Genomic DNA, 25,371 nt, shown 5'->3' on the forward strand with positions numbered 1-25,371 from the left:
GGTGTTTGTAGCTGTGCAAATTTACCGGAAAATATGTGTTCTAACTACTATTTACGCATCAATTTCAAGCTTATGGCAATGCACATGAAATATGCAGAGAATATCCACCTTGATATTGATAGTCGTGATAGCCCCTAGATATCTAACAGCACCTGCCGATATTGTAATGTCTCGACGATTTTTTTGTTTGGTCGAAGGTTGGGACACCGATATACAAGTTCTTGCCTGCACTTTTTACTGCATATTCCAATGTCACATTTGGAGACACATTAGCCAAGTGCATCACGTTAGAATGCTGATGGTGAAGGAGAATGATGTCACTGATATGAACGTAAATGTCAATAGCGACCGCCGTTACATCCATCATCCGCTTCTACTTGCAGATAGCGAACACTCCTCGGCCATTCCGACGCAAAGCAATTTCTCTGCTTTCGCATGAGATTCACGTGGGGGCAAATACACGAGCCAAGAGGAAGCCAAACGCTCGTCTCTTGCAGTGAGGATTTTACTTGCGCTGTGAGGAAGAAATATTCATCTGTTCCCAAGTAAGTCTAGCTTTCTCACAAACATCAGGGGCATCGTTGGAAACTCTGAGCTCAGATAGTTCTACGGGTTATCAGTTGGAGACAACTGACAGAATGATGCGCAGTTGCATACCTATGTATCTTGTCCTGGCCTTTTCATTCAAGCCATTATATAAAGGGAGATACCTGTTGGCATTTCCAACTGCTCACGGAAAATGGCTAGGAGATTGGAAATAAGCTAGCGATGAAAGGACACTAAACGGATGTCACGGAAAGCTGCAGCTTCAGTGCACCGGTCAGGAAGCGAATTGATTGCTCACTCTAAGGATTCCCGACTCAGCCTTATGGGCACTTTTATCATCGATCTGAATTCTGAGGCTGTACTAAATAACAGGTTGCAATGTGCCACAGATCTTGAATATTCCACGCTTCTTTGAGGAGGGGCTGAACGACACATTTCTTGTTAGCCCGGACATCTATGATTTCAGGCTTTGGTGTCAAACACCATATCGCTTCATATTGTTTCTGGTGAAAATCGATGTTGAAATGATTATCTGGGATGTGAATATATTGTCTCCTCTACACGGATGTGAATAAAGTATCACCCGTCACTAAACTCAACTCTTTCAGCACCAAGACCAGACCCCATGCCTCAGTTCACTCTTCAATTAGATATAGGACAATGATAACGTGAAAATCAAGTGAGGTGTGCTCACTTAACTGTGTTACAGCGCCCGTAGGCAAACGAGGATTCCGCATTTGGTATCATTCATTATCTCAAGGCGCCAGTAGATCATACGATATGCCTGAATAGAACCGCAGGTGACAAAAAACTAGGCTGTGTGTGGTAGGTACAAGAATGTCGTATTGCACCCGAGGATCAGACTTTGAATTAAAATGTTGACCTGCTAAGATTCTTCAAATGCTTCTTTTTCCAAGCCACACACATATGAGTGACAGAACTTATCATGTGACAAAGACATTAACGGACAAGTTACGTTCGATACTCGTCAAGATAATTGAACACAACTCAAGCTCTTCATCAATATGCGAAAACACGTTTTCAAAGAATCACTCATCATTCAGCAGATGCCACTGGCTAGTCTTGCATACCGATACCCGCCATGCCTTGCGCCCATTCGCTGGGTGGGTGTGCTAAAATGTACCTACAGGCAATAAACAATGATGCAATCTTCCGGTCTTCATCCAACCGGAGCAGCCTTTGCTCCATTGACTTTGCGGATATAAATATAACGGTTAGCTCGCTGTGAACTCTAGTCTAGAGAATACCGCGTGGGTAAGCAACATCTGCTTCGTACAAGCACGAGTGGGGGATGCTAAGCACCATCATGGATTGTTCAGGCGTTGCACTACTGCCCTGGCTGGTTTTGACTCTACTCTCCACCGTCAACTCTGCCTTATACCGCACACGACCGGAGTCTACCGAGGTATTGGTGAACCAGACAGTCACCCTGTATTGTGCTTTTAACGGCCTGGCGCCTTCAGACGTAGTCAACTGGTACTGGTACAACCCTGAAACGGACGACAAACTGTACCACATTTCAGCCAGAGGCCGAGTTGCCTCCGAGTTCTCCCGACATTCTATCGTGGGAAGTTCACGGCGGGGTGAGTACAACCTGAGGATACGTGATGTCCAGCCTGGCGATGAGGGGAACTACCGGTGTAGCGTCTTCACCGTACGGGACGCCGGCGATGCCAGGCTCACTGTCGTAGGTAAGTCGAATGACTACTTCTTATATTCCATCCTAGCTATATTCCTAACTTTTCAGTATGCATATATATCTGGATGTGATATCCTGTGTATATCAGGGTTGTGAAAGCACGAATGAGTGCAATAGGCAATATCGGTGTTTGAAGTCTGGAATTTATTTTCGGCAGCTGGTATGTTCATCAGCAAAATTCAATCAATGTTTGCGACGCTGTATTTCATACTTCGTTCAGGAGAAAGGCTCCACGTTTTAGAGAGTACCAGACAGTATGAATACAATGAATCGACCGCCTCTTCGCTCGGTAGGAAAAGAGAACCACGCGATTAATCGAGTAGCAGATATGTCAGACGTGACGGTATCTCGTCCGGTCAACGTTCCAGCTGTTACCTGCACTGTTGCTAAGAGCTAGAGGTCCTTTACTCACATCTAAGGCATTCAGAACCTTTGGTATCCATACCGAACAGTATCGCCTTTCCCGAGAAATCATTTGGTCTGGTTTTGATAACTATGTTGGGCTTACAACATACTGCCAACACTCACAACTACTAGCATATATTATTCTGGCTTCTCTATGATGATTCTGATTGATATAGTATAAGCCAAGGGGGTTGATGTCTGTAAAGCACAGTTTAGTAAGAATGATGTGTACGTGAATAGTTCACATCATTTGAGGACGCGAGAATTTATCTCACTTATCGATAAGATGATGGTATCAATTTTAGACCGGCTGAATATTAAACTGATGCTTCGGCAGCGGTTTACGACATGAAAAGTCATTGCAGTATCCACGTCAGCACAGCTCATTTATCAATTGATTAATGTGTCTATGTTAAACTTACTTTCCAAAATAACAATTTCCATACAATCGTCACTCGGGATATTCTCTGATATTCACTACCATTGCACACAATTCCAATGATCGAAGAAAACCATACCTTGCAAAAAGATAGAAAAATATGTTTTTAGGGTACTATTTTGTACTAGATTCCAAACGACAGAAGGTGGCAAGCTGCATTATTAGACAGTATTAACATGGATGAACGATGTAGTCTCAGGCGACAAATAGACCTATAGATCTTAATCCTGCCAGCATTTTGTGTAGGAGCTGATCTCTAAGCCATGAAGGTCACCATTGCCCAAAGGATAGGAGGTCGAATATTCAGGGGCCGAACTGTAATTAGGGTATTGCAATGATTACCGGGCGCTGTTAATTATTAAGTAGCGTAATTTATATTCCAATGGATCAATTTACCGTCTGATGCAGTAGTGCACCATGGATGAAAACAATGCTAACCACCTATTAAATGCGTCCTACTACGGGAAGGATTTCCAATTTAAGACTATTCGAACACAAGCATAATATAACTAGAGCCTTCTAGGACGACTGTAGTAGCCACCCGCATCATATCGATTATTACTTTGTAGGATTGCCAGTCATTCATCATGGATTTCCAACACTGAGCTGTTTTGTTTGGACTTATGTGATATTTGGTCTGAAATATAAGCGAGCAAGTATATCTTCAAGGCACGAACGCCCCACATGCACACAGGGTGTACGATGATCTCACTTGGGATATTGGATTTCTGCAAAGTTGGCTCGCTAGGTTCCGATGCCGCCAAAGGATGAGTGATACCGGCTAGCTAGAAGTCCAATATCGACAACCGCAGCCAATGACCGCCTAGGGTGCAGTGTTTTCTCATGTCTTTGTCAGGACATCCGCATACACGCTTTATATACTACGCGGTGTCCTAATTGTAGGTAGGCGGAGAAACATAAACCACGGGAGATGGTATGCAGATGAAGCGCAATCAACCTTGATAGCATCCCGCAGTCTCTCAGCTTTATATCGGTGAATTATGGCACTGTCAATGATAGTGATAAAGCGGTATTGTTACAATCACACTGCAATCGATACCTTGGGGACATGATCGTGAATTTCATCAGATCTTAACTTGATATTGTCTGTGAGACGAACTGTTTTACCAATTTTCATCGGAATGGGGGAATGTGTTGATCAATCTTTATCAAATGCAGTTACGGACAAAGCTAAAATATCAACACTCAGAAATGTACACTGACTATGATAATTGTAAGGTATCGCGGTGTTTAAAAAGAAAGAACAAATGCCATGCCAGCTTTACGAGGCATGCTTTTTACAAACGCTCTTTAAATTTCTGATGAGAATCTAAGAAAGGACTTCCTGACATTTATTGATGCCTGGATTTATACGTGGAGCAGTGTTATCGTCTAGAACGGTCTCTCGGATGGTAAATTTTTTATACCCGAAGACAATGTACTTTTCACAGAAAGGGGCGAAGAGACGCTTAAGTATGGATTCTTTGAAAGGAAAAAACATTAAGAAAGGAAGATGAGCATTCTGAATGGATGGTTAAATGATACAAGGTTACAAATAGAGGCACCCTTTGTATTGTTATGATATCATAGATATGTACATATGCATTTTGCGCGTTTAATGCTTGAGATACAACCACTCCCATAAACACCCGCATCTCTACTTTCCCATCACCAATGTACTCTTCTCCGAATAAGACCTGTCCTTTGTCACTTGTCTGCTCTTAAGCTTTTAAGCGAAAATACATCATTTATGAGCATCTATAATGAAAAATATTGTTCTTGTTTTTGTCAAAAAGTACTATAAATTCACTCTTTCAAAGTAACGAGACAGAACATCAAAGTGTTCCATCGACTTACAAAAAGCTTGTTTGTCATTGTATTCGACGTACAGTGAGAGTCATTAAATGCATTCAAATCCAATCCATTAAAAGCAAAAAAGCTGTTACCAGGCAGATACATTCAGAAGTGAAAATAACACCGTTCCATATCAAATCTATGCTGATCTCTGATTTTTTAAAATGCATACCATGAATACATCTTGACCATTACTCCTGATGTCAAGTTTTTTTGTCCACGTACAAATAACTTATCCTTACAAAGTACCAGGTTGCCTGAGGCCATTATCTTCCTTTAGTCATGTGAGCGCGGGTCGATAGGACACCTGTTCTCACTGCCTGCTGAGCTTAGGAACTTCATCATGGGGTTTAAGAGATGCTCCCGGACGATGCCTACTCTGCGGTGATGTATTACATCCCCAATTGTAACTTCATTATTCTGCATGGCTTCCTGCCTACAGGGCACGCTTTCAAATTAAGGTCCCCTGGGATGTGCACGTCGGCGTCTTATGAGAAGGATCGGAGTCATGTACAGGAAATCAATAACCCAATATCTCATACTATTTCCCATTGTTTATCCAAACAAAAGTGTGTAAAGAACGTATAACAACATGCTGTCCTAATTCTTTCCAACAGTCCGTTGGGTCTCCCAGATTTGCGTAAATGAACATGTCGACTGTTGTAAGATATACTTGCTACTCCTTAGAATTCAGACAGCACTTCTGTGAAGAAAACTAATGGAATACTTTTACTTTAAGGAAGTAACGTGCAGATGTAACTTAATCAGGCCGCATGACGAATTCCCAAGCTTACCATTCCAACGCCCAAATGTCAACTAGAAATCCAATCATCTTCACTCAAAAACTTCGAGTAGACTCGTCTGTAATGAATGCTTGCAAATTGGACCTCGTTAAGATATTCACCACACACTCTCTCCCGGGCCCTCGTGTATTTTTGACAATATGTGTATTTTGTAAAGTACACGGCAATGGGTGTGAAGAAGAAATATCTGGCTTCTCATTATGCATTTGCAACTCTTCGTGTACATCAAGTGCTCAAGAAAGATTAAACATTGAAATCATTAAACATTAAATCAAAGTTGATCTGCAATTGCTAACAACAACAAAAAACTGGGCAAATTCAATTTTTGTGTTGGCACTTGCCGTTCAACATTGATTCAAAATGACTTCTACCAACACAGATAATCTTTCAAGTGAGGATCTTTAAACTCATTAAAGAATTAAGCAACACTTGGCTAATTAAATGAGTGAGGCATTCCAAGTATTGGTATGCAAACCTTCTAAAGATAGATGGACTATCGTTATTATTAGCCTTCACACCGATGACGGACTTACATTGCTTCAATTGCATCCTCACCCCATCATAGCCAATGTAGATGAAAATACCTGTCTTACAGGTGGTTCATATTAGAAAGACATGGAATGGCGACCTCAAATATAAACCAACTTAACTATTTGCAACATAATGGGCTCATCTTCTTACACCTTGCAAAAAAGACTGGCTATTATCAAATCCAATCAGCGGCTATTGATATACTGTGATTTAGTTACTCTTCTAAAAAAACAGTAGCTAATTAAACTATCAGCATACAACCTTGTCTTGAATTTATCTTCTTTCGAAGACTACGTCAAGACATCCTAAATTGCCTTAACCTCATTAACATATTTATTCAGAGTTTTGGTATAAAACATGGTTTTCCAGTACTATCCTTAGTCACTGATGAAAGACAGCGGATGCTTTCTGAAACGTCTGAAATTTATCCAGTTGCTTGAGCAACTATTTTTGGTGTATCTTACTACCTGAATGTCTAACCTTCATCAACGTTACTGGTATATTTCAACGAGAAGGCTACAGTAACGTTAACATGAGTTTTATAAGTGTCTTGCCACGACTGGCTATGGGTGAGCTACTCTCCAAGCAGAGGTAAGATCCGTGAAATTTTTTACGTATTTTCGCGGTATTTTATACGTTTTATACATTATTTAAAAGTAGAAAGACGTATGAAATACAGCGAAAGTACGTCGAAAATGCCCCAGATCTTACTTCTGCTTGGAGAGTAGGGTGAGCTTCGTAATTCTTAATAACTACAACATTTTACAAATGGGGCATCTTCCTATGCTAGGGGGATAACATCGCCGTCTCCCTGGCGGTTTCAACACGGGGTGGTATTATTCCCCGCAGTACTTATCTGTAATAATCATCTGTACTGCCTCCTGAAGGAGTTGAGACCCGGAACTATCAATAACGTTGCGTGCGGAAGAAGGATGGCAGAGTACAAACTAATAACTTCCTTTTAGTCAAATAACAAAACAACGCTGTTGCAGGAGCTGTCAAAAGAAGAAGACTGGTTGGCTACTGATTGCCAACTGGGTTTGAACTGCGAAAGGAAGGATCCAGAAAGAATACACACCATGCCACTAATAGTGTAGGTTTTCATATACATTTAACTTCAATGAAGACAAAGACTACCTTATGATTCCATAACCTTTTCAAATCCCCCGAACATGATACATATGTCATCCGCTGAGTTTCCAGCTGCGTTATTACGTGTGGTTAGGGCGGTATTGAATGCCGCGCCATGTTGATCCTCACGGTTTAGTCTTTAGGCCCGGAGATCATGAATATGCCTCACATGTGGTCTTACACCCAAGGGCTAATGATGGATCACCAAAGCGCAACCTCCAAATGTACGAAATAACGATAACGTCCATACATATTCTTAGGTGCCACTTTTACTGCAAGGGGTTTCCTAGAACCAGAAGTAAAAGATGGTCGCCGCTGCCTCTCTAAACGTTAGTGTTCCAATGGGCTGCGGTGTGGTCACATTCGTCATAGGTCGGCCTGCGATTCGGATGCTGCCGAATTTTATATTCTCCAAGCAGAGATTTTAATCTGAGGGCTAGGAGTGTCCGGGTTTTTAACGTTGCGGAAGCGTTAGAAATCTTGGAGAATAGAATTTTCAAGCAGGCTGTGGCAAGGATCTAATGCTAGGGTCACATTTACAATGCGGGGCCCGGCCGGGCAGTCTTTTCGGGAACGAAAAGTATGATATAAAAGACAACAAAAACACAAAACGTACCCAAAATTGTTTAAGAGCATAGCTTGAGCAAATTTATTGACATACACTTTGATTTTTCGTTTCCGCAAACACCCCGGCCGGGCCCCGGTTAGGAAATGTGACCCTAGCATAAGACAGCTAATCTTTTCCGGCCGTAAGGCACAGCTGGATTTTGCAGGACACATGCATGGCCATCTCGACGATAATTAGATTACTTCCCAAGAAAGAAACCAGGATGAAGAAGGAAAAGGGAAATGCATATCAAACTTGACCAATGAAAATAAGAACTCTGAACTTTGTATACGACAAATCTGGCCGGGTCCTTTCTTGTGTTGTATGTTTGTCGCAATTTAATCGTGAAATATGCCGTTGATTCTGGCATCATGCTCATAAATTAACCCCCCCCCCACTCGCTATCTACTTCTGCCTCTAGTTCACGTCTACGCCATAACCTGAATGTGAAGGCAAATAAGATGTTCTGATAAAGAGGGATCGATTATTTCTCGCGAGAAAGGGCACACTTTGAAGGACATGGCCGACTGCGATTCATTTTCTACATGTTTTGGTACCCACAGGCCGTTCCCAGGAGACCACAACATCGGCCTCTTGACTCATAAATCACACATAATGAGGCATACTCCTCCGGTTGGGCCTGTAGAAAGGCCCTCCTTTCGGCCAATTAGCCCCGGTTCTCCCACACGGTGCAGTTGACGTTCAAGTTTAAGACCGCGTGAGACACCGAGGACCATCGCAAGGTGCCCTTGGGACTTTGGTACACAGAATGGGAAGGTCATTTTCAAGCTAGGAACCAATGACTCATTGTTAGGCAAGCGGCCAAAATCGAAAGAAACGGGAAATTATTACGGACTTTACGGGATGATAAATTTGTGAGAATTGACAAAATGCTGTGTCAGATTTTATCTCCATTCATCCTCTGATTTGCTGACGCCCGTTCAATACACAAGAGAGGAAGGTAGCAATAAAATCATCTAATGGTAGTTTTCCCTCATATGCATATATGAGGAAAAGACGGGTAATTTGACTTCAGCAAGTTTTGCGGCCCTAAAACGACTGTAACCAATAGAATTCGAATGACGTGAGCAGACAAAAAAAAGACTTTTTCGTTTTGGCGATTGGTGCAAAATATAGCTAGAATTGTTTAAAAATGTGGTAAAAGCATGGAACTTGGTGTACGGTGAACCCTGAGTATGTACGTAATCTTTTCAAGGATGAAGCCAATTCGCAAAGCATGTTTCTTAGCAACGGTTGCTAGGAAACAAATAGCTACATTTTTCGATTCTGTGCAATAATATTTTATTCTATTAGGCTACAAGTTGGCAAAGACATGCAACTTACAGTCCCTCATAATATGTTGTATGAACGGTTGGTCAGAAACAATACAATATTTAAAAAAAGGACGTTTTGGGCAATCTTTGACTAAAATGTCTATTTTGGGGTACTTTCTATTTGTTTAACGGTCAGCCGTTATGATGGCCATTTCTTCTGACAAGATTAACAAGATAACATCATTCTCGACTGACCTTATCCTGTACAAATCCGAGCAAAACGAAGGTCACCTTGCCTGAGATAATTTGTTAACACAGTGGGAAACAATGCTGACAAAGCAGCGAGTGAACCCGCTACAGCAATTGACAACTCCTACAGACAATCCATGAATAATTGAATATTCACGAAATGTTACATATTTGCAGTGCACGTCGTTTTAGAATACCCACTAGCGAAATGAGTTGCTTTGGAGGCCCTTTGCCATTTTACAAACTCCATTCGATATAATAGATAGTGACGGATATGCCTGCCTGAAGCTATGCTATGTGGCTGATAGAGGATGATCAGGGATAACGTTAACAAATGCAGTTGTAAGGTTTCTATTCTGCCATTACCACCACAGATGGTCCCTCGTAAGACGTGAATGGCGTTTGTTCCACTATTAAAGGCGCAGTGCCATAAAACCCTGCCAAAACCATTGCGGTTACCCAACCAATCTCGCTGAGTACCCAGCACGTAGAAGGAACTGCTACATTTGTTAAAGGAGAACATCCACTTTTCCTCCATCACAAATACATCATTACCAGTCGGATCAGGCAGTATGGCAAATGAAAGTAATGGCAGTCATTCCTGGACCTGGCAGAAGGAACAATCAATTCTCTCCTCCAGCTATCCCCTGATAATGGGCTTGATGCCCGGCACTGACATGATAAAGCATCCCGGGGATTATGTCTAGGACCTTTCTCATCTCACTATTGATAGATCTACATTGCTCCATCGAAAAAGGCATTTGGCACATTGTTCTGTAGGCTATGAAGCACTTCTTTTATCATTGCTTCACAAGTGAACGCCTTTAGCAAACGTGAGTTTAGTATGACGGTGTCGTTCGAACGTACATGTAGTAGGCGGTAAATTACAAGAGAAGATTGTTCTCCTCTAAATATAGCGGAGAATATTGCATAGCTGTAAATTATCTGCAGCCTGCTGGTGTTCTGGAAGTAGGGCGGCAGACGTTTGGTGGTATGCAACAACGGATTTGGAGCGTTTAATGAACTGAATATTACGACTCAGGCTATCAAATTTTCCTTCACGCCAGACTGTAATCTGAATTAGCTGTTTTTGCATTGTGAAGTGGCACAAACTTGATGGGTATCAGTGTTTGATAAGGGTTCGTTCAAAAAAGGCATTTCACATACATATAGTGAGGCACTGTGATTGACAAATATACATATTTGTGGGCGATAATACTGAGTTTGTGAAGGTCTCTGCATTGTCAAAGCCATGTCCACACTGACAACATTATCGGCTCATGTATCTTTTTAAATATCGGTGAGGAATCGGCTGGGTTTTCTTCCATAATCATTTCACCACCAGAGGAGTGCGCAGGAATATTGATTGCTTGATTCCTCTCCTGCGTCTGAAGGATGCGTGTAATAAGGAGATATGTTTCTTATCAACACTTCATTTCTATTTCAAATGACGCGTGGCTTTTGGTGTAGCATGATGACCAGGTGGATTGATGCACTACTCTGTACAGCACATGCAGTGGCTGAATCTCTTAAAATCACAGAACCCACAAATTCTAGAAATAGTGGGACTTTTCGTCTTCCGTTGCCTCCCAAAAAAAAGGAGTCAAAACCAGCTTGTTTAGATATAGCCAACAGTCGTATTTAGTATTAGTAGCCTATTGTTACAACATAGTCAGTCACAGTTCACCGACACACGTATGTTTTTCCCTATGTTTCTACCATGTACTTGCAATTAGCCCACGGGCATGAACTTGCAATAAAACTTGATCATTAACTTCAGGAGCAACCATAGTCCACAAAATAACACGTTGCAAAAAAAAAAGAATGCAGATTCTAAACAATGAACAAATTGCAACTCTTAGCTGGACAAAAGTTACTTTGTGTTCTGACTAGGGTACGTAAAATCTTGTATTAGAATATCGAGCATAGGGAACATTTTCATTAACTGTAGTCATGCATATGACAATTACACATTTCATGTGTAATAGGAGTCATTGATTGGCCATTTGGATCTGTATCAACAGCCATGGCTTTAAGTCAGTTGTTAAGTTGCAAATAGATTTTGCCAGATGTCCAAGTAATAGAATTATTGTGTCTGTCTGTGCCAGCTGTGACAATTCTGATATTGTGTGAAACCCCCAATCCAAAATCGGCGTGTACGTGCCCTGCAAAGCGGCACTATGTTATAATGAACTGCCATGTTATCTAGTTTAATCTAGATCTCTACTTGATACCCCCAACCAGACGAACTGTCGTCTGTACTTCAATCATAATGCGTCACCTCTCAACATGTTTCTTAATGTCAACAGTATCTATGACATTCTAATTTTGTAGTTAGACCAAGAAAGTTTAACTTTACAAAACGTCTTTGATTTGGCTTGATATCTAAAGACAATTACGTCCGACAGGCAGATAAAATATGTGTATCATAATCTACATTATGTACACAATGTGCTGTAGCAAAATTATGAGACAGCACATTTTAGGGACTTCTGTTATTTTGCATAAGACCTTTGTCTTAGAATAGGTTTGCAACGTCTCTAAGAACACTTGAGTGTCCCTGGCTCTAAGTCTTTATACAGCCGAACTAATAAATCAAATCAACACCTTTTATTTCGTCTCCAGTTCCCCCGGCGAAGCGACCAACGATAACGGGACACAAGGGGCCATACGTCGTTGGTGAGGAGATGCAACTTGTCTGCCGAACAAACGGAGGGAAGCCCTTACCTACACTCATGTGGTACAACGGCACGGAACCTTTAGACCCATTCGGAACATACTATCAGGATGCTCCACTGGACGATATTGTTCAAACCGAACTGCGCATCCCATCTCTGACGAAATGGGAGGACTCCATGAACCTAAGCTGCGTAGCCGACCAGGGTGTTCAAGGCGTGTCATCACAGAAAGTAACCTCAATACAACTACGTGTCTACTGTAAGTTGATATCACGTTATCATAGCTTGTTTGTTCGTCCGCCGATCTGACGAGGACCGCTGTAGTCATCCAACATTGGGTTGGGTCGCATGTGTCCTCATGTGGCTATAGAGTCCAATTTTGGCCTTGAACCTCCGTTCACAATGTTCAAATCATGGATCGGTGTTGTGTTCTGTGTGGGGTTGGCTTCCCGTTCCTTCCTGGCTCTCCTTTTATCATAGCTACATCTCATATGTATTACACATGAAATTAATGATATTTTGCCAGCTGCGATGATTAGTTTTGTTCTATTCAATTTATGAAATATGAGCTGCCAAGTGATGTTGCGATTGCTTCAATATCAACAGCTGCAGGTGTTGCTACTCACTTTACATTCAACTTATGGGGCAATCCAGTCTTTACTGCATACGTTTTACCAATCACTGGAGGCTTTCCTGACATTTGTTATAGTTATTGAAGCTATCCACAAAATCATATTAGTAGCATCTAAGCTTCAACATATTGAATGCAATTGCTTCTCGTTTGATACATTTGATAAGGTACCAATTTAAAACTGCTACAGATGCCATCCAACTGATGTTTCTGCAGTATGAAAATATAATATCTCAGATTATTTATTTATTTGTTATTATCTTAGCCGTTAATCCATTGGAACTTGACATTTTGTAAAGTGAAAATTAATGATTTTAGATAAGCATGCAGTGTTACATTGAAATAAGAAGTTGGGTATTTTAAGTGGTCAATATAGGATAACACGAAGAGGTGCTACAAAGTTGACTGTAAAAAACAAATAGTCATGACCTTGCGAATATGTGCACAGATGAATATGCAGCATTTCGGAGTCTACGGCTAAATCATAAATATTTCAGTGCAGTACCTACGCGTGTCTTGGGGAAAGGCGAAATCCTCGACAGAACGTTACAATGTACCATTACAGACTCCAAAGCTGACTGTAAAAACAAATAGTTGTGACGTTGCAAATATGTGCACAGATGAATATGCAGCATTTTGAAGGCTAAGGCTAAATCATAAATATTTCAGTGCAGTACCTACGCGTGGGGAAAGGCGTAATCCTCGACAGAACGTTACAATGCATCATCAGAGACTCCCATTTATACCCATTAACAAGTAATGGATTCACTGCGGAAGAAATCAACGGCCATTAAAGGAAATAAACATCGTGCTGAGGTTAAAAATAACCAGGCTAGCATCCCAGGTTAATTTCCTTGATTCACGAGGGCGACCAGAGACATTTCCTGTCTCACCACGTTGTTTCGGAGCCTAACCGCATCATCATTGTCCATATAGCAATTCAGTGACCCGTTTCATCTCTGTCGGGTAAATAAGCCCCTTTAGCACCCGAATCCATCTGGCTACAAAATGATACATTGTGCCCGGAGGCAATCGCTATAACAAGAAGACAAGATGAGCACCCAAAACGTTTCCAGCATACCACTTTGCTATATAATGGAGTTAATGTAGTCCTTCGTACACATACTCCATCATCCAAAAGCATGAAGGATATCGCTAATGTGCAGGCGCATGACTTCCTAAGTTATAGACGTTTAACTTAATAATGGAAATTGCGGTAATGAGAACGGTAATGATAAAGGATTTAGTCTGTCAATGTATTTGAGTAATAATGTCAACGTGAAAAATGCCCCTACTGCCATTTTTAAAAGGAAGGCGTGGTTTAACCAAGGGCAAAACAATTATGAGGTACTTGTAGGATACCTGTAATAAATTGTTCCATGAACTTGTTGTTTCTTCAATTTCAGATTCGCCGACTGTCACCGTACCAATAAACTCTTTACAGGCATTGGAGGGGACCTATGCTAACCTAACCTGCCTTGTAGAGGGGAACCCTTTCCCGGGAGTCAGCTGGACAAGGGATGGAGACAGTCTTCCGCAAAATGCAGAAATAAGGTATTGTATTTTGCAACTGCTTGAACCAATTAGCCCTCATACTTGCTCTTGACACTTTGTCTAATCAAGCCCTCCTTTATTTGTTATTAAGAAGTTCATCCTTTGTTTCGTTTGATTTCAATTGTAAAATTTTGGGCTTGACACAGGACTTTATTGCTACAAGTAAACATTTTGAAACGTAGTACAGGTGTGTTATTATATTGATTGTTTGTTTGTTAGTTAGTTTGTATTGGACGACCAAATTGCTGTTTCTTATTGTATTGTATCTATGTAAGTTGTAGTGTTTATTTCCAGAGATGATGTTTAATACATTTTTATTAGCGATAGCTAGAGTGCATTATCTCTATGTCCTGTATATTTTTATGTTGTTTAATAAAAAAACAAAAATAACTGTTTGATATGCAAAGTATGGCATGAACTTGGTGGTTGAGGGCTTGTTCTTTGTGGGGATGGCTGCCGAAGTATATGTCTGTTGCAATCTTTCAGTTTCAAAGAATTGTTCTGACTGTCCATAGATCATTGAATGTTTGCAAGCTCCCTATCCGCAGAATGATAGCTTAATATTTAGCCCCTTCCCGTTGTTTCTGCATTGTATGAAGGTAGAGATATAAATGTTTAAAAAAAGATGGAAGGCAAAAGCAATTTGTTGAACTCTGGCAGTCAGACAAGCCTTAGCAATCTACCCAGCATGGTAAATGACTACTTCGTATTCAAAAGGCAGTATAAATTTCATCTTGCAGTTGACAAGGGAAAGGCAATAACGTTAATAGCATGTACGGTCACGCATTCATTCATTAAAGCTCATAAGTACTGCGTGCTTTTGAGAAAACTCACCGACGCATTGCGGTGCTGTTAAGTCTGGGGGGTGATTAATGTGAGTCTTCATTTACAATCTAGAAATTATACAATGGCAGCTCAACTACTCTTGAAACGCATTCATCTGGATTAACCGGCGTTGTGTTCTCAGACGGGTTTCTAATCCAGCAGATTTAAATGCATTGTAATGTTATTTCCTGAATATGTTCCTTTGCTTGCTTGCCTTGAGGCTAAAAGCAATGACACTGACTCTCCCTTTCCCATGGATCCGCTCCAGTAACTCCTCGTTGCTGATACCGAGGGTGTCCCGGTCGGACAGCGGCGCTTACCTGTGTGAAGCCGATAATGGGATCCAGCCTAAAGTGACAGGAGAAATCAACATGGAGGTTATATGTACGAACCAGTTATATCTGCATCAGTATCGGAGGTTGTTGAAGGTTATATGTGCAGAGCAACTTTACGCACATCGGTTTCCCAACCATCTATCTTCCCTTATCTCTCAGACACAGACTTTCACTTAATTCTACAGAGGATAGAATTCTAGCAAAACTATTGCCACGGGGGAGTAGAAATGTCACTTCCACGTAATTGTCAATCTCAAGCAAATAAAAGGTTGGACGTTTCATATATATTCAGGTTTCTTTAGACGAAAGGGCCATCATATAGACATTGAAAAGATCATATCTGCGACGTTACTTAGGACCAGTCTATCATACATAGTCAATAGCATGCTCTTTTCTTGAATATGCTGGTAACAGTACTTATATATTTATAAGGTTAAGACAAAGCGGTCGAACCTAAGACTGCGGTCGAGCCATGACGCTTTTTATGTAGCATGCGTTGATTCAGATGAATATAATTTTAATTGTCTTTCAGTTCCTCCGAGAATCAAGTCAACTTTCGATGGAGAGATAAGTGTTTTGTATGGACAGAATGTATTCAAAGTGGACTGTTTGGCAGAGGGAAATCCCAAGCCCAACGTGACGTGGCGGCGGAAGGATACGAAACAACCGTATAACAACCCCTTGACTTTGTCGCCATTGAACTATAAGACAGAAGGGATCTATGTCTGCGTAGCGCGAAGTAAAAGATTTCCAGAAGTTACAAAAGAAGCTTTCATCAATGTGATAGGTAAGTTCTCAGACTAAAGCATCTAAAACGCGTGCATCAATTCCTGGCTTCGAAACGCCTTTCTATTTTCTTTTAAAGGTGCCCTAAGCGATTTCAGGGGGTAAAACTTGAAATATACTGGGGAAAACAATTCTGTTTTGTGAGGTTAAAATTGACATTTACTTCCCCATATTAGCACATCTGCATCACTATTTCATACTTTGGGCGTTTAGAAATAGCACAGAAGCAAGCCACAAAAGGAGTATTCTATTTATTGGGTCCCCCCAAAAATCAGCCCAGAATCCAGCCGTAAACGTTTTCTGTCGACAATTTTCGGTTATTTCCGGCCGCGTGACGTCACAATGCCCAAGCACATTGAGCCATGACCACGTGATTTCTTCGGAAGCGTTCGGGACATATCGGTCAGAATCGTGCATGTTCGGAAGATTTGAAATGATGGCTGGCCTCCAAGTGCTCAGATTTTTAATGAGTTCCCACCACACAACGACATTGCATTTTTGCTCCATGATGGTCAATTTGCGATGGGATAGTGTTATCTAAACTTACTATGGATAGAAATCAGAAAAAGATTGATTTTGAATATGTGACTTTCAGTGCCCTAATATTGCTTAGGGCACCTTTAAGCAAAATCAAAAAGCTACCTCAGCCAAAACATCACGTATGTATTAACTCATCAACTTTTACTATATGTTAAGATGAAACCATTGACAAAATGCAACATAACAAGATGAGTGAATTAGTCAGTTATTTTCAATTGAATCATCAGAATGCGTGACTTACGAAAGGTAACGTTAGAGGGTGCTACCTGAAACCGTCTGACCGTCTCCAAAATCTCCAGTTGTTTGAGGAAATGATATATTGTGCATTTTATTACCGGGACGTCAAACCCTCTTCGATAATCATAAAAATGGTTTTGAGAGACGTTTTATTTTTTCCTACCAGTGCAAATTTGACTAATCTCACGTAAATGCATTTTCCTTCGGGTCGTCATAAAAATGGTTTTGAGAGACGTTTTACTTTTTTCCTACCATTACAAATTTGACGAATCTGACGTAAATTTATTTTCCTTCAGGTTATCATAAAATGGTTTTGTGAGACGTTTTCCTTTTTTCCTACCATTGAAATTTGACTAATCCCACGTAAATGCATTTTCCTTCGGGTCAGCATCATAAAAATGGCTTTGAGAGACGTTTTACTTTTTTCCTACCAGTACAAACTTGACTAATCTCACGTAAATGTATTTCCTTCAGGTCGCCCGGAGGTTGTGACTGAGGCTTCTTCAGTGTCAGCTGCCGGAGGAGACACGGTAGAATTAACGTGTACAATAGCCTCCGACCCCGTACCTGAGGAAATCGTCTGGAATCTAGTAGGAGAAGACGGAAAAAAGACAACATACCGTACAGGCAGGACTGCAGATGTATTCGTCAAGAAAACAACAATTGTTGGGGACAAGATACAAAGTGTTTTGATGATAAACTCAGCCGAGTCTGCACATACAGGGGACTATGTCTGCATAGCTTCGAACATGTTCGGGCAAGATAGACAAGAGTTTAGAGTGTATGTCACAGATGGTGAGTTTCTCTAGGTATACATATACAACGGTTCAGTACATCACTTTTAAAGGCATTGAGATTTATCAGGAGTCAGTACATAGTGCAGTTTTCAGAACACATAACTATCGATTTTGGGTGTAAAGGGACTTTTTCACAATTTCCATTCGTCAATTATGGTGCCCACTGGCCGTGAAGTTCAGAACGGAAAGGTACTTTGATACAGTATCACTATGGTTTATGGAGCAATCGTGATGTAACTGCTTTTTTCCAAAGTAGGAGAGAACGTTTTCCTCGGCGAGAGGTGTACTTAAACTTTTGAAATGTGAGATCTTATCAAAGAGAAGCCTGGATTGGAATATTACATAGATCAGTCTGTTTGGACGCCCGTGAAATTGAGTTGCTATAATGCCACGCGTGGTCGCCTGTCATAAGACGAGACGAAATCCGCTGGCTGATGAAAACGAATGTCACTTTAACAAAGTAGAAAATGGCGACGTCCTCTCCAACAAAGCAGAAAATAGCGATACGCCTTGCCATCTGGTCGGGCCAACCAATCGTGAAATGTCTGATGCTAAAGTAGTTAAAGACAACAAGGCTGGCGACACTGGAGGTAATTTACATCAATGGATAAAAGAGTTGGCGGTTTGAGGCTAACAAATCATTGGAGGTTGGGAACTATCCTTATCGATTTTGAACTAAAGTAGCCCCTGCGGGGAACTGTATCAGCTGAAAGTATCGACTGGCTGGATTATGACCTATATGAACCCGTCTACAAATACGCACCCGCCAAAGCCGCAAATGTATCATACCAGGCAGATAACTCTCTGCATTCAATTATAGTGCATTAAAGGTCCCCAGAATCAAAACTTGATCAGATTCTGTACGACATTAAACTATAACACTCTAACAAACAATTTCATAGGTAGCGATATTCAGAACCAGAACCTTCATTCTGGGTTAATTGTGAGAGCAATATCTAATCGAATGTTTAATTGATGACCTTTGACCTTAATACAGCATTTTGATTACCTTACAGATAGCTCGGATGTCGTTGTGATTGCCGCAGTCACCATGGGAGTCGTCTTGGGAGTTCTCTTTGCCGTGATGGCTACACTGTGCCTTAGAGCCAGAAATATATGGACGTGTCGTCTCTCCAAATCTCGTTAGTACATACTTACTACATTTTGTGTAAACTTTTTCCTTTAACGGGGGATGCTCTAACATCGCACGTTTTCTTACGCGCTCGAACTCACGGCGCCCCATCGCTGGTTGCCAGAGAGTGGTCAGGTTTTGAGGAATGCATTTTGAACACATTCATCTAAAGAACTTACTTGGATAAGAAATGTATTCAGACTGTTCATGAGCCCTTCACGCTACGAGTTACAAGCGGCAAACGCTGTGAGACGTTTTTGCAAATGTACGTTCTGATTTAGTGCTACGCTTGATAGTGTGAATGCAAATGACAGCTATGTGCATGAACTTCATTTATCTACCTTCCTTATCAGTATGGTCAGTGGTCACAAACACAGCGTACTTATGCAAAATAAGGTCAGTAAAAAGTCCGTGCGATGTTAGGGCGCGTGCGATGTTCGGGCGCCCCCCGTTACATATCTAAACTGGGAATCATATGATACTTCATAAACAATGTCCATTAATGGCAAATGATACTTGATGTTTAAAGGGAGGCTATTGTTTGTTTCTGTAAGTGTGTACTACTTCTGTACACAATGTCCTGGTTTTTATTTAGTTTTGTGTTTTGACCCATGTATGTCAATCTAATGTTTATTAGTTGGATGTAAATATTTGGATTTGATTCCCATGTATTTGTTTGTCTGCAATTAACTGCATGAACTTGCGATAAAGTTATTATTATTTGGATGTATAATTTCCTTTTGAATAACCAATAAAGAGAGAAGAAAAAAGAGAAAAAGGGTTTCATTACCCAACTAAAGCACAATAAATAGTATCCATCCAGGTCTACTAAGCTTGTGTATTTCTTGTCTGGATAGCACCATCGGGTGTCTTAATCCATCTTCTATGAAATTAAACTTTTTATCTATATCTTATCACCAAGTTAACATTGTTTGTTGACAAGGCATTTGAACAGCATCCTAGAATTGTATAATGCAAATATGACACATTGGAGATTCTTATCATAGATTGCGTTAAACTTTGTTAAAAGGCATCCACCGCATTTTATGAGGCTTGAAACTTGAATAGAAAACTCAATTCTTTTATTTCTATTACACATAGTTTTAATAACACTATACCATTACATATCGACATTAAAGGAGCAAAGATACAATGTCGTTATGTGGTGAGAGCTGATAGAAAATCCAAGCCCTAATAGACTGATCCTGATTGTCCATCACAATTAGCGGTTCGACCAATTAGAGAGTGACTGCATGTCCGTCAAATATTTGCATTTTTATGTTTTAATATTGCATTTCTTCGTTTTGACGGACACTAGGTCCGTGAAACCAAAAGATCACCATATATCTTATTTACGTGGCGATTTTAAGCACTTTTCATAAGAAATCCGCACGCAAATGTAGTAATCAGCGGCATTAAATATCAATTTCAAAAAGCAACTAGAATATGTCCAGTTTTGAAGCCTCATAAGATGCTCTGGGTGCCTTTAAAAGTACATTCATAAAGACCGTGTTCTCACCGAATCTGCTACAGCGGAGAGAGGAACACGACGATCTGAATCCTTCTCGTACTGTGCGGGGTCGGAGGACGAACTTGCAGCAAAGACATCATTGAATATGAGGTAAGTGATGGTTTTGTTAATCTAGCCTCCTTCACGTCACCTAACTTCTGCCTGCCACCCTACCTTACCCTTTGCACTGGTATAAAATGACGTCAAATCTGAATCTCAAAACTACTCTGTAATCATCGTAACTTCTGCCAACTTCTGCCACCCTAACTTCTGCCACTTATATACTGGACATACCTCAACAACCCTGATACTGGACATACCTAAGCAATTAATGTGTATTTCATTGTATATAGACCACAGTAGTCAACAGGTTTCACATTTACCACCTTTTACTGTGCTTCTGGTGTAACACAACATAACTGTATGTAGGTATTGCTTGGAGTGTCAAAACAGCCACATTTTGGTTAAAATCATACATTTTCAAAATTGGGCAATATGATTTTCAATCTTTCTTAGGGGATCAAACAGGTCTGTTCACCTGTTGTCGGCATCTCTTTGATTTCAGCTCCAAAGTTCCCGAAGACGAGCTGGCCACCATTGAACTACAAAAACTAAACGGCATTTCTACACATCGGTCCACAAGCAGCCTAAACAGCCAGCCAGTTGTCATATCAAGCCCATGTAAGTTTTACTTTCCTTTTCAAAACTTCTTGTGTGCATCATTTCAATTAACTTTGTTTAGCTGCAACATCAAGCATAACTTTTATTAGCAAATCCATGCCTGTAAGCTTATTGCAATGGTACAAACAGTAGACAGGGCAACAATGGTAACTAGTGTCTATTCTATGTATCTAACTGATATTTCTACATACAGCATTATCAACAATACATTGTTGACAATATCAGAAAATGAAGTATTTCACGACACCACTCTTAAATCACAACATAATGTCAGCTTATAGATTACATGCATTGAATCACATTTGACATGTTCGTCATGCAAATCCCCGCCAATTGGCCAAATTACTAATTTCATCAGGGCAGGAATTAGTTTCTTTTTAAGGCTTTTTGTATGTAAGCTCGACGAAACTGCTAAGCATCCGCACTAGTCGATTCAAATTACAGTAGAGGCCGGAAGTAGTTTCGAAAATTGGCTCCACACAAATTGACTTTGGGAGAAATTGTTCTCAATTTGTGAATCATTTATCTACGGTAACGTCCAGATGACAGGAAATTGAAAGAGACTTCATCCTGACTTTTAATCAACATAGAAGCTAATGTACCTTGGCGTAATCTTCTCAGCGTCGGTATCAACACAGAACAGATGCACCTCTTTTGCTCACCGCTTCGATGACTGAACTGAAGCGGTGGATATGGTAAAGATATTAGACGGAAAATTCACTTCAGCTCTTCATACTAGACATGCCGCATGGAATACACATCTTAACGGTCCAGCCCAAAATACTACCTCTTGAATGGTTAAAGCTTCTCTTCCATGCTTATCTATGTTGACGTGTTCAGTGAAATTAAAAAATGTCATCAGATTACACGACTAGTTTTGTCCAATATGGCGACTTCCAATTTTGAGGATGTTCTGAATATAATTATCATTGTCGGCAGGTTTCATCCATAGTGCTGCCCTTAATTAAGAGATGATGACAAATCGTGTTTGGAACCGCAATCGGCTGATGCTAACATTTTTGCCCAATGCAGTTACAGAGCTAAAGAGAGTGGAGTATTCCCGATTAACAACAGACAGAAGCAGGTTTCATGATGACGAAGAGGAGGAGAAATATCCGAGGCACTGTCCGTACTACGTGGGCGAGCTGACAAACAGACAGGAGACAGTGGTGAGTATTACTCTCCAAGCAGAGGTTGTTGGGGTAGATTGTGACCGTTTTATCATATGTCCCGTTTTTTCGTCAGCTATCCCCACCTTATTTGTGGTGGGGATAGCTGACGAAAAACCGGGTATATGATAAAACGGTCACAATCATCCCCACCAACCTCTGCTTGGAGAGTAGTGAGTATCAGCCATTGATGAGCCACAAGGGAATCTTCGAAAAAGTTTTGATCTGAATATCTTTGGTGATGGTTTGCAGAAGATAACATAAACGCATGGTTTGTAAACCAGTTATTACACTTTTGTGTGGATAATTTGTTGCTGAAAAACTAGATTGCTCCCTACAATTACTTTTATCTGTACAGTACATCAAAATTATTTCATCGGAGAAGGCGATGGATGGTTACCCCCTATATTGATAATATTCGGAAGTAATCACCACTGTCACTAGAAATATTTGTTTTTAAATCTTATACACAGCTGCTCTTACTATTAAAATCCTTTAAAAGGGCGCAAAGAATCAAAGAAAAAAATCCATCGATAATAAATTATTAGTGACGTTCTAGTATTGCGTGAACATTATCCTGTCTAACCATTCACAAAGGAGTGCTAAATCCAGATTGTGGTAATTCGGATTTGAAATACATATTTCCTCAGTCAGTAGAAGACGTACGCACCATATTGTGAGAGGTAACGTGATTCCTCCCATGAGAGCGCCATGGATAATATGCTGCTTAAAGAGTCGAAACCTATTTATCTCGATCAGCCGTTTGCAACGTTACACGGTGCAAATTGAAAGCCAAGGACACATAGACGAGACGTGTGAGTTGGAATAGAATTTACACTCCGATGAAACGATATGATTTAGAATTCTATTGGCTTTTAATTCCTGGCAGAGTAATTGAGTTCAACTCCTTTTCCCAAATGATTTTTTTGTGCAATTATCTCTGAAGCGACTAATTTCAAATATACTAACCTTTCCATTGGAGTCCCCCGCGATTTACCTATCCATTAGATTTCCCTTTGATAAGCCGTAAATTACTGCTTTAATCGACATATCTGTCTGAATTATTACCTTGCCTTATCGGGTTGTATGATTTCAATAAAAGGTCTTCGATCTTGATGAATTAGAATTCTCCAGCGATGAACCCTCAAGCCAAGAGGTTTTTTTTCAATACTCTGGGACTGTCTAATTAATGCGATTGGAGACACCATTACGAACTCCGTATCATCTGAAGGGATTGGTACAAGTTGACAAATCTATTCAAATAATGAAACATTAGATGCATTACATATTCAACAAATAGAATTGAACTCTTACGCACAACGAATAGAAGTTGTGGTGATAACCTTTCAGAATGCATCCACCATCTTTCTTTTATTTCTTCAGCTCTGAGGACATAGTCACGTGACCTGTGAGTCAAAGGTCACACCAGGGTGTTGTAGATGGGGGGGGGGGGCAGATTAAATCCTTACCACCATACTTTTAAGGATGGGGACCGGGATCTGATGTGTACCACATATGTATGTAATATTGTAATGTGTTCTATTTTGTCTAATTATTCAGAAACTTCTACCGTCGGCGAAGAGGAAAGAAGAAGATGATGACGGCTCTGCTGACACTATAGGGTCAGACCCCGGAGGGTCAGATATCCAGGCAAAATCTACTGATCATTATCAGATTGAGGCCGTCAGTCAAACAAACATCGTATAATGAGGTCACTGATGAAGTGCACAGTTTTAGCTTAGCGATTGTGAATCTTTCCCTTCGTGACACACTACATCTTTCTGGTAAAACCTTAAAGACTTCCTCATTCAAAACATTTAGACCAATTTGGGTAAAGCTTACTTCTTATTTGAAAACCTCTCCAATATTTCACAGCTGAGTGAGTTTGAACATTAACTCCCTGTCATATTGATGGTGGTGGTTACCATGCACACACGATATTTTAAGGAGATAACAATCATACAATAAACGCTTCTCACTACCACTCACGGTAGCTATATTCGCACCAAATCAGCGATGTAATCTCTGTGATGAAATTTTTCCCAGCTTCCATACTTTGTGTGTAATTTCTTTATTTTCAGATAGAAGTTTGAAATGATTTTGAATTACCTGCAAAGCATTTTGCCCTCACAGCGTTAAAGACAAATGTGGTCTGGTGTCTGGTAAATCCTGTACGCAAAAGTGTACTCTCGCATAACGCTCGTTCTCATTTAAACGAACACATTTTGTAACTTCCGTTACCGTTTGAAGTAAGACGTTTCTGACATTAAGATATGTCACATATAAGGTGGTAATCTGTCGTTTCTAAAAGCCAGAAAAGATTTAAGTCATCATGAAAACGACAGTTTGGCACGTTATATGTGGCATATCCTAATGTCAGGAACCTCTTACTGCAAACGGTATTATAAACGGAAGTTACAAAATGTGTACATTTAATTGAGAACGAGCGATAAGCGGGGAATTTAGTTAGGTTATTTTCACCCAGTCGGGAATTGTGTAAGCAAGTGATTTCACAGTGTGCATCTCAAACACGATGTTATCAATTCTTGTAGCTACACTGATGACTTCCAAAGCCCATACACTGGAACAGTCTGAGGACTAGGATCACCTTTAGGGTATTTTAGACTCATTGCCAGCCAAATCGTGAGAGGGCAATACTTAAAAGAAGGAGAACTGCTCTCTTGAGTGAGTTGCAGCTTACGTGCTTTATTCAACAACGTTTGAAAAAGGATTATCATTCCCGAAACGTCCGGAAAGGATTTACTATTAGAGTGTTATTTGAAGATTGGAAGAAAGATGGCTACGAAATGGCGTCTGTGATTTACCGACGAGGGTAGCTAAGTGTTGAAAAACCACGATTGAAACATATTTTTGTATCTGGTAGAAAAAAGGTACACCCGCGATGCTACAGAATGAAACATACTATTTTCTCAGCAA

General features: G+C 40.5%; 1 protein-coding gene across 1 annotated transcript; it reads left to right on the top strand.

The window, feature by feature from the left end:
• The first annotated feature begins 1,605 nt into the window (after nucleotides 1–1,605).
• LOC136438154 (kin of IRRE-like protein 1) lies at nucleotides 1,606–25,371 on the top strand. The gene is made up of 11 exons (XM_066432883.1): nucleotides 1,606–2,258; nucleotides 12,185–12,496; nucleotides 14,275–14,422; nucleotides 15,516–15,631; nucleotides 16,115–16,369; nucleotides 17,620–17,940; nucleotides 18,959–19,084; nucleotides 20,608–20,695; nucleotides 21,150–21,265; nucleotides 22,298–22,434; nucleotides 23,995–25,371. The coding sequence occupies exons 1-11, from the start codon at nucleotides 1,859–1,861 to the stop codon at nucleotides 24,139–24,141; spliced, it is 2,166 nt and encodes a 721-aa protein (XP_066288980.1). The 5' UTR covers nucleotides 1,606–1,858; the 3' UTR covers nucleotides 24,142–25,371.

The sequence above is a fragment of the Branchiostoma lanceolatum genome, chromosome 1, assembly GCF_035083965.1.
Source record: "Branchiostoma lanceolatum isolate klBraLanc5 chromosome 1, klBraLanc5.hap2, whole genome shotgun sequence".
NCBI classification, from domain to species: domain Eukaryota; kingdom Metazoa; phylum Chordata; class Leptocardii; order Amphioxiformes; family Branchiostomatidae; genus Branchiostoma; species Branchiostoma lanceolatum.